The 13,382-nt window shown below is 33.4% G+C and overlaps 1 protein-coding gene across 5 annotated transcripts in view; it reads right to left on the bottom strand.

Annotated features, from left to right (window-relative positions):
* Positions 1–1,100: 1,100 nt before the first annotated feature.
* Positions 1,101–13,382, bottom strand: part of LOC126887422 (aquaporin AQPAe.a-like) — a 214,594-nt gene continuing 202,312 nt past the window's right edge. For all 5 annotated transcript variants that reach the window (XM_050654937.1, XM_050654939.1, XM_050654938.1 and 2 more), the window contains 2 exons: positions 9,480–9,560; positions 1,101–3,435 (listed from right to left, as the gene is read on the bottom strand). In XM_050654937.1, coding sequence (XP_050510894.1) covers positions 3,295–3,435; positions 9,480–9,560 — 222 coding nt within the window. In that variant the 3' untranslated portion in view covers positions 1,101–3,294. The remainder of the gene's footprint in view (positions 3,436–9,479; positions 9,561–13,382) is intronic.

Here is a 13,382-nt window from a genome sequence, read left to right on the forward strand (position 1 = left end):
TTTGGTGGTTTGTAGATTGACGTTACTGTACAGGAGTTTATCTCCGCTGTGAGGATCTCGATGTCATTTTGATCTGTTAGAGATATGGATGCTACGTCGATATCTGGTCTGACGAAGACTGCGCTACCATATTGGTCGTGTGGTCTCTCAAGTATGAGCTTTATACCCTGAATCCTTGGTCTGCGGCTTGCAGTACCTCTATGGGTTTCTTGAACCAGTAGAACATCGACACCATGTTCTCTGCACATATTAGACAATAGGTCTTCTTTATCTGCTGATAGTCCTTCAATATTAATTGAGGTCGTCATCAAAAATGGCCTTGATAAAGACCGTTTTGATTTTGATTGCATCTGTGTTGTTGGTGCACCGGTGTTGAAAGGATTAGCCGACATTACTAGTTTCCAGGGGACGCCCGATTGTATTCACAAGTGATCACAATCTACGTGGAGGCTTCTTTCATGTCCCCCTTTTTAACAGTGTTACTCCTCTATAGTTGTTGCATTTTTTAGTGTCCCCTTTCTTTGGTGAGGCACCATGAGGGTGCCTCATATGTGACCTAATAATATAAGTATTCCAGCTTGCGTCTTTTTATTATATTGACCAGCTGTGTTGTTTGGTTCAGCCATCCTAGAACTTATTGCTTACTTTGTCGACCCAGCGTATTTTTAGAAATCGTTGGTACACCCACATCTCAAAGGATCCTAAGCGCATAAGCATAGCCTCACTTAGAGTCCACGCTTTCTCTCTATACTGCAGTAAAACTGCAAAGATATAGTAGTATGTCATTCGAACTCGATCATCAATAGTAAGATCGTGAATGCAAAATACGTTTCTCATTTTCATAAAGCTCGGGCTTGTTCTATTCGTTTCTTAATTTCTGCAGTTGGATCCCAGTTCTTATTGGTATTACTGCCGAGTTACACGAGTTCCTCTACTCTTTTCAGTGTGGCATCTCCGACTTTTATACCATCATCCTGTATATAATTTTGTTTGGTAACTATCATACATTTAGTTTTCTTAACATTGAGCTTTGATCTACCTTAGGTTGTCTCCATAATTTATAGGCTTTATTCTTTTAGGCAAAAAAAAACAGAAAAAAATCGTTTTCAAATATTTTTTAATTACAAATAAATTTTTTATATAATATTATATCAAAAAATAAATATATCTGCAACTAGCACTAGATTTATAGAAATAAATATATTAACACCAAAATAATTGGACAATATACGTACATGAGTAAAATTTAACAATGAAATAAAAAAAAATATTAAAAAACTATAGAAGTCTTTTAACAAAATTTAAACAATAAAACAAAAATAAAATAAAACAGAAAGTAACTTTTAGCTAAATTGTATTGCCAGTTTTATAAAATTATATAGATACTATGTATAGTTAAATCGTTAAAGTATTTACCCATATCAATAGTTCCTTAAAATGCAAAACATTTGTTTAATATTTGACTAAAAAAAGTTATCATGTACTCTTTAGGTGACAGTTTAGAGTCCTAAGATGGTAAAAGGCAATTACAGTATTTAGTTATTACGAATAAAAATATAAACAACTTGTTAATCCATCAACTACGATTTGTAATTTAAACAAAATTTAAAAGTTTCTCATTCATAAATCTTATCGGATGTGTCACTAGATGTTGTTTTGCTTTGGTTACATAAAATATCTAAAGTTTAAAATGATATGTATAAACTAAATTACCTAAATCAAAATTATAAAATAATTTAGTAAATTTCTGGTATATTTTTTTTAGTCTAAAATGTCAATATGACATTTTGTCATAATTAAATGCATACTCAACTTATCTATACAAAACAACCTACTATATTAGAATGGATGAATAATAACAGGATTTTTTTGACGGGACCCTCCACTGAATCAATTTTATTTGTCGTCAGTAACACCATCTCTAAGTATTCTAGTTTATTTTACTAACTGTATTCTCTACATCACATTAACAGATTTGTAAAAATTAAAATTTACATAATATATAAAAAATGCATATCTTACAATAGATCTACTGTGAAAAGGAAATGGCTAATCTGGTGCTAAATCGCAATATTGTTGTTGATGAATATTGAGCAGACCGCATCTAATAAGTAATTGGGACATGAAATTCGATTAGGCAGAGATCACCAGACATGTGAGCCCCCACGTCGCATAGGATTAACCTAGCCTGGGCAGCGTTTGGTAAATTAAACTATGTATTTAAATCAGACTTACCCATATGACTCAAAAGGAAAATCTTTGAGCAGTGTGTGCTACCTGTACTCATTTTTGGAGCTGAAACATTAACACTCACAAAAAAAGGTAGTGAACAAGATTCGCGTAACTCAGAGAGCTATGGAGCGCCATATCTTGGGTGTCCAAAAACAACAACACCAGAAATCATAGAAAAAAATACAGAATATGGTATTGGAAAATCGTCGAGTGACTGAGAGATTTAGTAGAAGCAAAGACATTTCATTGAGCAGTTTAAGCAATATTTTGACTGAAGGATTGGGTTTCAGAAAGCTGTGTTCACAATGGGTGTCGTATTCGCTAACAATGGAACAAAAGCACATTCAAATACGAGTTTCTCAGCGTTCTTAAGGATAAAGTAAATTTTGCTTCTCGATCCATCACTATGAATGAGACTTGGTTTTTGATCATAAATCAAAACAAGAGGAGAAATAGTGGTTGTGAACCTGGTGCGAACCAAGAAGGATCGTGCACATCAGTTTTTTGGGATGCGAGAGGAATTTTGTTTGTACATTACTTAAAGACTGATAAAACAATTAATTTTGGATGTTCGATAACAGCGTAGAATAACTTAATTTATAAGAGAATACAGCGTATTGGTTGTAAATTAGGGTTTATCATTATCTCTGGGTTAGTGATATTGTCAGCAACATCAGACAAAACAAACAAGATCCTTCAATAAAAGATCTGATCTTTCACCAGATAATTGATACAGCAAGGTATTCTATTACCGCAAAACTGGTTATTATTGCGATTACATTCATCAGTCAGTTTTATTTTGTGATAACGAATATAAAAAACATCAATAATAAAAAATCTCATTTTATGACAAATTAACAACTTAAAAAGTCCAGTTATTTTTGATCTACTTTTTATATGTTTAAAAATAATCATTTTGTGTCAATAAATTATATTAATCGGATTATTTTACAGAGAACATTTCATACTCTGTAGAATATTTGTCAAGTAACTGCTCACTATGGTACCAAAACTTGGAAGTAATGTTTATACATTTCTTGCTTGAAATCATAAATATGTACCTTATGATTTTTCACTTTTAACGTCTTGAAGGCTTAGAACTTCATCCCTAGTTTGTGGTTCCTCTTCTTCTGGTAGAGCAAATAAAACTTTGTATATCCCACAGCCTAGAATTGCTCCAATGTTAGGACCAATCCAGTATACCTACAACAAGAATGTCTTTTATATAAACCAGAATAATATTTCTAGTACTAACTTATATAAAGCTATAACTTATGATTTTTTAAATTTTTAGGATGTTGCTAAATATCTCGATGAGCAAGTTCCTTTTTAGAAATCGCAGAAATTTTATGCAGCTTGAATATTATTTATTTTGGCGAAGCTGAAATCTGATAGCTTCAAAGTTTTTCCTAATTGAAATGATTGGAATTTTATATAATGTTAATATCTTAACTTTTAGGGAGGCTTTGAACCCCCAAAACCCCCCGGCTACGCCCGTAAAATATAGTATTAATATCAGCCTACATCGAACTTTTATCTGAATTAACAAACCAAAGCAAAATACTGCAGGAGAACAAGCTCTCTCCGAAAAGATAGCCAAACTAAAAACGGGGATGGGCAGGACACATAACCAGAATGACTGATGGGCGATGGCCAGCGAGGTTATTGGAATGGTGACCAAAGGAAGACGAGAGAAGCGTCGGGAAATAAAAACTGGATGAGAGTGACGCAAAATAGACAGGAAATGGAAACCTCGAAAATGGCGAGACATGTTTTAGATCTAAATCAAATATTAATTCTTTTTAAATAATTATAAAGTTATAAAATTTTCTTAAACATTTAATTTTCGGAAGAAGGACATTGAGAAATAACTAAACTTTATAGATTAAAAATTAAAAACCGTTTCAGCTCATTGCCAATCAATGCTTAAGTAAAGTATGTCGATATACCAAATTAATTGCCGCAAAATGGAACCTATTAGGTACCCATCAACATATTACGGGTACTTAAATCAATTTTATTGATTGATTACACATTATCCAATGACCCGAATCAATAGATTGTTTATTTAATAAAAACATTTACGAGTGTTTTGATTGGGAAAGATCATTGAAGAAGGCAGACTGTAGGTGCAACTTTTTTAATTATTTAATGGATAAATTAGTCATGCTAATATAAATAAATTAACTACTTTAGTTAGATTGACATATTGTAACTTTACAAGGAGTGTGTACACAAAACACACGCTTAGAAATATTGGAGTTAAATGTAATTTTTTTTGGTAAAAGTTAAAGATTCAAAACCTAATAATGTGTAAGTTATTAGTGTAACTAAATAAACAAACATTTATTAGCTTTCTTGTTAGCTTATAGTCTGGGCTGATTATCGGAGAATAGGCCATTTTTTGGGAAAAGTTATTTACCAGCAATTTTATTGCTGGAATCGGAGCTTATGATTATATATTTAATAGTATAGGTATGCAAAGTCCGCAGATAGTGTGCTACTTTTTTTATAAACAAAATGGCGCTCGAAAATCGTGTTTTTTTCAATTATTGCTCTATAACTCCGAAGATTTTAACTTTACAACAAAAACACTCAAATTAAAAATTCACCGCAATTAAATTCTGCATAGAGATATGTTTTTTTCCGATCTGCTCCTACGAAAATTTTCCTCGGAAAATGCGGAATTTCCCAAAAAAATCTTTAAATTTCAAATAAAGTTTTAGATAAGTAATTATCTACCAATAATTAAATAACTCGGCGACATAAAACCTTTCTTGGTTTAGATTATAGTTCCAGAAGCCGGTGAAAATTAAACAAATATTTTAGCAACAATTCAATTGTTAATTAATAATTTACGGTCGCAATAATAACCAAAATAATTATGATACACTAATCAAACTTTGAAATCTTATAAAGATGAGATGTCGATTTAATATTTTGTCGACAAAATATAAATTTTTAATTTTTTTGAATAATCTTTAAATGTTTAAAAAATGGTTATAAACAAATTAACGTTTCTCAGAAAGTTTTTATTATATTCTAATTTAAAAAAATAGGTAAAATTCGTATTTCAAAGATCTTGAAAATAAATGCTTTAAAACTTTTTTGCAACCATTTGCAAAAAAGTTACGAAACAGCAAAATAAACATACGATTACTACGTTGTTTATAATTTTTTTAATTCTTTCAAAGTGTAGAAGTGAGTTTAAAGTACAAGCTAATTACTTACAAAAAATGTCGATTATTAGTTTAATGGTTATATTTTAATTAAAGATTATAAATATTTTTTTTGTAATTTACATGCGCGAAAGTAGACTAATACAGTACCGTAGCTAAATTTTCACTCGAAGCGACGACCGTCGCGCGACGTATAGTAGTATTTGTATGCTGCGTCTCAATCGCTTCGAGTGAACATTTTAGCTCCGGCTCTGTATGAAGCCTACTTTCGCGCTAAAAATTACAAAAAAAAAACATTTTTAATCTTTGATTAAAATATAACCATTGAACTAATGTTTAATATTTTTTGAGAGTAATTAGTTTGTACCATAAACTCACTTTTAAGCTTTGAAACAATTAAAAGAAATTATAAATAACGGAGTAATCGTATGTTTACTTTGCTGTTTCATAACTTTTTTGCAAATGGTTGCAAAAAAAAAAATTTAAAGCATTATTTTCAAGACATTTGAAATACGCATTTCAAGTATTTTTTTAAATTATAATATAATAAACAATTTTTGACAAATGTTAATTTGTTTATAACTATTTTTTAAACATTTAAAGATTATGCAAAAAAATGAAAAATTTATATTTTATCGACAAAATATTAAATAGGCATCACATCTTTATAATCTTCCTAAGTTTGATCAATGTCTTATGATTATTTTGGATATTATTGCGATCGTAAATTGTTAATTAACAATTGAATTGTTGCTAAAATATTCGTTTACTTTTCACCAGCTTCTGTAATTACAATTTATGCCTAGAAAGCTTTGATGTCACTAAGTTATTTAATTATTGATTAATAATTACTTACCTAAAACTTTATTTGAAAATTAGAGATTTTGTTGGGAAAACCCGCATTTTCCGAGGAACATTTTTGTCGGAGCAATTTGGGAAAAACATATCTCCATGCAGAATTTAATTGCGGTGAATTTTTATTTGAGTGTTTTTGATGTACAGTTAAAATCTTCGGAGTTATAGAGTAATAATTGAAAAAAATACGATTTGTCGGCGCCATTTTGTTTGTAAAAAAAGTAGCACACTATCTGCGGACTTTGCATACCTATATTATTAATATATAGGATCTTATAATTCGATTCCAGCAATAAAATTGCTGGTAAATAACTTTTCCATGAATTTTGCTAATTAGCCCAGAGTACAAGGAGTGTGTAGGTTTTGTGTGTAGTTATATTGACATATTGTAACTTTACAAGGAGTGTGTACACAAAACACACTCTTAGAAATATTGGAGTTAAATGTATTTTTTTTTTTTTTTGGTAAATGGTAAAGATTTAAAACCGAATAATGTGCAAGTTATTAGTGTAACTAAATAAACAAACATTTATTAGCTTTGTTGTTAGCTTAGCCATACTTATAAGAACAGTGGAACGAAATTAAGACATCTATTACTGCACTTTCGCATGAATATCTTAAATCAAAAAAGAAGAGAAGCAGTAATGAATGACATATACGAAATATTGTGGAAATGCAATAGCGAAGGAAATTACAAGGTAGAAATGTCAATGAGTACAATAAATTGCTGAAAAATATACTACTGGAAAAAAATCACAAAAAAGGATCATGACTCATAGAAAAATGCTCCACGAAGTGGAGAATAGAGATTCAGTGAAAACGCGCCATCGAGTTCTACTTTGAGCCAAGGTATGAAGGAATTCCTCATTCCAAGACTTTCCTTGAGCTCCTATCTCGTCCAAGATGGATCTTCTCCACGTTTGTGCTGGGCGGCCTCTCTTTATTTTTCCTTGGGAATTCCACTCTAGGACAGTCTTTGTAACACTGAAGTTTCTAAGTCTAAATGGTTTACATTTAAATCTGGTGAGTGAAGTAAAGTATCTCGGGATAATATTAGACTCAAGAATTACTTGGAATCAGCAGATAGAAAGAAAAACGAAGAGAGCGGTAACTACGTTAATGGTAGCCAGACGTACTCATGGAAAAATGTGGGATTTGAGACCAGGCATGGTATATTGGACTTATAACATGGTGATAAAACCCACAATTACATATGCATCAGTGGTATGGTGGCCAAAAGTGCAGCAAAAAAGTGCTATCATCAAATTAAGCAAGGTGCAAAGACTTGCTTGTCTCGGGATCACGGGAGCTATGAAGGGCACACCTACGGCAGCTATGGAGGCACTACTGGATCTCCCTTCTTTACATATAACAATAAGAGGTGAGGCGAAAATGGGATATTATAGACTGCGAGAAAACCTGAGCAACGAACCAGTTAAATCAGGACATAGTAGAATAACGAATGAAACTAATGATGCCGAATGGATGATGATTTCTGACAATATGACATCAAGATACGCAGGTTTGGACATCAAGTTTGGGCGCAGGAATATTCTGTAGTGGTGGAAATTTCAACATTTCTATTCCACTGGGAGAATATACCTCCGTATTTCAGGCAGAGATTTTTGCAATCTTGCAGTGTGCAAGAGAAAACAACCTGAGGGCATTTGAACTGCAGCGGGTTAACATATGGATAGACAGCCAAGCAGCCATTGGGGTTCTTATAAGCCCTAAGGTGAACTCTAGGCTGGTGTGGGAATGTCGACAAGAACTTGACAGACTGGCACAACATAAGAGTGTTATACTGGTATGGGTTCCAGGTCATCGGGGCATATACGGCAATGACGAAGCTGATAAACTTGCCAAGAGAGCATCAGCTACAAAATACCTGGGTCCAGAGCCGGCAGTGAGAGTGCCAAAAAGCACCGTTCGCGAACAAAAAAAGCCTGGATCCGAAGCCAACACAACTCACACTGGGAGAGTGTACCCGGACAAACACGTGGCAAAATGTATATCGGACGGACATGTGCTAGTAGGGCTGAGTTACTGCTGAAAACAAGCAGGAATCAGCTTAGAGTCATAACAGGTTTCCTCACTGTACATGCGCCAGTTAAGGGTCACCTGCATACAATGGGACTGTTTCATGGAGTCTTGAGCTGCAGACCCTGTAACAGAGAACCTGAAACAGTCAACCATATTTTGCATGACTGTGAGGCATTGGATCGGAGGCGGCAAACACTTTTCGGAGACACCGAAGTGACACCAAATATATATGGCCCCCACCCACTAGACCTGTACAAGCTGGTACAGGGTTCCAGAATTCTGGAATTGGTTTCATAAATGAATGGAAGTTGTACAATAAGCCTGCAGTACAACCGGTTCACAACAAACGGCTTCCAGGAAGAAAACACTGAAGCTAGTTTTCTGCGTGTGTGACCGATCCTACCTCACTTTCTGGACTATATTTCATTTACTCTTTGGTTTAGTCAGGTGAAGTAAATCTTCGTTTCTGATTATTTTAGGCCCTAAAATCCGAATAATCTTTCGTAGACACTTATTAACAAAAATCTGCAGTATGTCTGTAAGGATTTTTGTCACTTTCCGGGGTTCACATCCGTAGAATAAAACAGACATGACATTTGACTGAAATATTCATATTTTTGTCTTTGTAGTATACTGGCCAAACCTCCAAACAGGATTGAGCATGCTGAAAGTTTGTTCAGCTTTTCGTATTCTCATACGAATATCATGTTCTGTATCCCCCGCTTTCTGTAATGACACTTCCAAGATACGTAAAAATTGTCCACATTTTCAATCTGCATGTTATTAATAATAAATATTATGTTATTTCTACCCATAAGAAAGTTAAAGAGGTACAGAACACCAGAAGACGTGGAAGGTGAGGTTTTTCCTAAAATTGAAGACAAATTAAAAAGATGGAAAGAAGACATGCAAGAATTATTCAAAGATACTGTAGGAAGACCGAACGAAATAAAAAAATTGATGGCTCAGAAGTAACAAAAGAAAATGTTAAAATAGCTATTATTGATATAGGGAAAATTAAGTATTTTCATTGCATCGAACGTACTGGGTGGTTCAAAATAATGACACCGAGGAGCCTTGTTGTCACTAATTATTGATGTTTACCGTTTTGCCTGTAAATTTTTTAAACAATAAAATTTAAAATTATCATTAAAATATCATTTTACTCACCCACTGATCTTTGAAATTTCCTAGAAGTAACGCTGGAGCAAAGGTTCTTGCTGTATTCATACTAGCACCAGTTAAAGGACCCTACAATTAATTGATTACTGTTAATATTTCTAAATAGGTAGTTAGAATTAAAAATGCAAAAGATGTCTATTAGCACTTTTTGTATATAACGAACAATTCTCTCAGAAACAACGCTTGAAGTGAAAGGCGATTTTGAATCAGTTACGCGCGTGAAATAAAATTTGTAGGTATTAATTCGACGGTAAAAATTTGATATCTTTTGATCAGAGTGTCCTATTGAAAAAAAAGCCTTTTAAAGAAGAAAATTGCAGCTTTCGTAAACAATTTTTAAATTTTGCCCGAAATGAAATCAATTTTTATAAAGCTCTTAAATAAACAAACGCTACGTGATTTTTGCCATTTTTCTACATTATATTTGTTGCCAAAACCCAAAATCGAAATTTCATTTTCCAGGTTGTGAAGACTAGGCTCTGACAATGAAGCATTCCATAGCGACTGATCAATGGAAGGGATAAATTTCATTGATCTTATAAGAATCGAAAAAAAATTGCGTAATGTTTATTTATTTAACTGCATTCTAGAACTGCATTCTGAAGATATCTTATTATACCGACCACATAACTAATCAGGGTGTTTTGCTGAGAATGCAAAAAGAAAAAGAGCTGTTAATCACAATAAAAACAGTCAAAACCGAATACCTCGATCACATCATGAGGAACAGTGAAATATATGGACTGCTGCAACTAATCTTGCAAGGAAAAGCAGAAGGAAAGCGATGACCAGGAAGGCGAAGGATTTCCTGGCTGAAAAATCTACGTACGTGGTTCAACACAACAACCACAAATATTTTTAGAGCAGCAGTGTGCAAAGTACAGATTGCCATGATGGTCGCCAACATCCGAAACGGATAGGCACTACAAGAAAAAGAAGAAGAAGAAGAAGCATTCTAGAAACGGACTTCATTGTACGGTTCATTGTACAGTGAACGATTCATTGTACACAAAAAGTGCTAATTTTTGGTAAATCGATGTTTTCCGTTCTTCCTCCTTACGAGCGGCGGGTTTTAGGGGGAAGCACGGTGGTAGGGGTTGCAAACTTTTTTGCATCTTTTTTGCATCTTTTTTGGGATCCCAAAATTGACATTCTTAGCAAAAGTACCCCGCACAAACCTTATGGAAATTAGGTCCCAGTGGATTTAGTTCATACTTTGGGAAAATACTCTTTGAAGCATCCTGATAAAAAGTTCTCATGGGCACATCTCGATCGTCTGAAGGATTTTCAAGATATAGAGGCACAAACTCGGAAAATTATAAGATTTACCGGGTATTCCAATTCCCTGAGTTACTGGTTATCTGGCAACATATAGAAGTTTGGATGAAATAAAAGTACTAGTAGTCTAGGATTTTTTCCTTACTATCCAATGGCGACCTTTACTTTGACCTTGACCTTCAACGGACGTCATCTTCTAGAGTTTCGAGGGTGTTAAGCATTAAATTGATGTAAACAGATAACTCATGGGTTTTTGGGATCGCTAAACACGAATATTCACACAAGGGCCATTCGAACAGGGCCACTGCAAGGAACGTCATCTTCTAGAGTTTAGATGGTTTTCGGCATTTAATTGATGCAAATGAATTACTGGAGGGTTGCTTGAGGTCACTAAACACGAATATGCCACCAGAACCGACTCCCGGAGCACCTGGTTTCCAAGGTCAATGAAAGGGGCTCCTGGAGTTTCGAGGGTCTTCGGTACTACATTGATGCAAACGGATTACTGATAGGTTTTTGGAGTTGCTGAACACGAATATCCATCAGAACAGACATCGGAGTACCTGGTGCCTAAGGCACGTCATGCTTTGGAGATTCGAGAGCTTTCGTACTAAATTCATGCTAAGTTAGAGATTCGTACTAAATTAATGTAAACTAATTACTCACAGGTTTTTGGGGCTGCTGAACGTGAATACGTCATCAGATTTGACCCACGGAGCACCTGGTGTCTAAGGCAGGTCTTCTTCTGGAGTTTCGACAGGTTTCGGCATTAAATTAATGCAGATGGGCATTACTCGTGGGCTTTTGGGACTACTGAACACAAATACGCCATTAGAACAGACACCGGGATACCTGGTGCCTAAGGCGCGTCACCTTCTGGGGTTTCGAGAGTTTTCGATACTAAATTGATGCAAGCGGAAAACTCTTGAGTTTTTGGGGTTTCGGAACACGAATATGACTTAGATAAAAGTCTCTGGAGTATCTAGTGACCACGACGAATAACACTATCAAAAGAGAATATAGTAAATCGATCTTAAAATAAATGAAGGAATACATTGTCAGATATAAATTGAATTTATATTTATAAATAACTAAAACAATTGAATAGCACAACATACTTATTTTAATAAAAATCTACAAATAGCAAAAAAAACTTTTCATCAATTCGTACGCTTTCTTTTAGTCCTGTCGCCAGGGGGGGGGGGTACAACGGCCTCCTTAATTCAGATGGACTTACCCAAGTTTTTTTTATATATTTTGACCCGTAGAATACGAATTTTTTGGGTAACAGTTGATTTGGATGTCGATAAGATTGTTATAGACAAAGAACTTGAGGAATTACATAACAGCGATTTCTCGCAAAACAAAACATCTTTTTGTATTTTTTGGGTCATTTTAAGCAAAAAATATTCCTACAAGTTTTTTCGTAGAATGCATAGTTTTCGAGATAACCGCGGTTGAACTTTCAAAAAATCGAAAAATTGCAATTTATGAACCCGAATAACTTTTGATTAAAAAAATAAAGTAGCAATTCTGCTCACCGCATTTGAAAGTTTAAGTCAAATTATATCGGTTTTGATTATTTGCATTGCTAAAAATTAATTTTTTTATTGTTAAACTAATCTATAAACACATAGTGTTTCCCGTGCCTAATACATACGTTTTAACGCATGCTACGTAGAAATTGCCTCGCTTGCACTTGTAGCTACTCTACCTACTCGTTCGATTTTAAATGAGAAATCATAGAAAACATCACTCACATACTAGGTGTTTATAGCTTTGCTTAACAATAAAATAATAAATGATTAATTATTTATATGGGAAATAAGCCACAATTAAAATGAAAAAAATAATTTTATTAACGTTTCGACGCCCAAATCGGGTGCCGTTGTCAAAATACAAAATATTACTAAAATAAACAAAAGTGTTGTTGCTAAGCAAAAAAATTATTCTAATATCTAAATAATAAATAAATTATTAGAAGAATTTTTTTGCTTAGCAACAACACTTTTGTTTATTTTAGTAATATTTTGTATTTTGACAACGGCACCCGATTTAGGCGTCGAAACGTTAATAAAATTATTTTTTTCATTTTAATTGTGGCTTATTTCCCATATAAATAATTAATCATAAAAATGCCAAAAGGAAATAGCTTCAGAACAACATTAAAATAATAAATTTTTAGCAATGCAAATAATCAAAACCGATATAATTTGCCTTAAACTTTCAAATGCGGTAAGCAGAATTGCTACTTTATTTTTTAATCAAAAGTTATTAGGGTTCAAAAATTACAAATTTTCGATTTTTTGAAACTTCAACCGCGGTTATCTCGAAAACTATGCATTCTACGAAAAAACTTTTAGGAATATTGTTTGCTTAAAATGACCCAAAAAAATACAAAAAGATGTTTTGTTTTGCGAGAAATCGCTATTATGTAATTGCTCAAGTTCTTTGTCTATAACAATCTTATCGACATCCGGATAAACTGTTACCCAAAAAATTCGTATTCTGCTGGTCAAAATATATAAAAAAAAGAATGTGTGTGTACTTTGTACGCACGTAAGAAGTTATACTTCTATTATATGATTTAAACGAAATTAATATACTTTTTAT

This window comes from Diabrotica virgifera, chromosome 6 (assembly GCF_917563875.1).
Source record: "Diabrotica virgifera virgifera chromosome 6, PGI_DIABVI_V3a".
NCBI lineage: Eukaryota > Metazoa > Arthropoda > Insecta > Coleoptera > Chrysomelidae > Diabrotica > Diabrotica virgifera.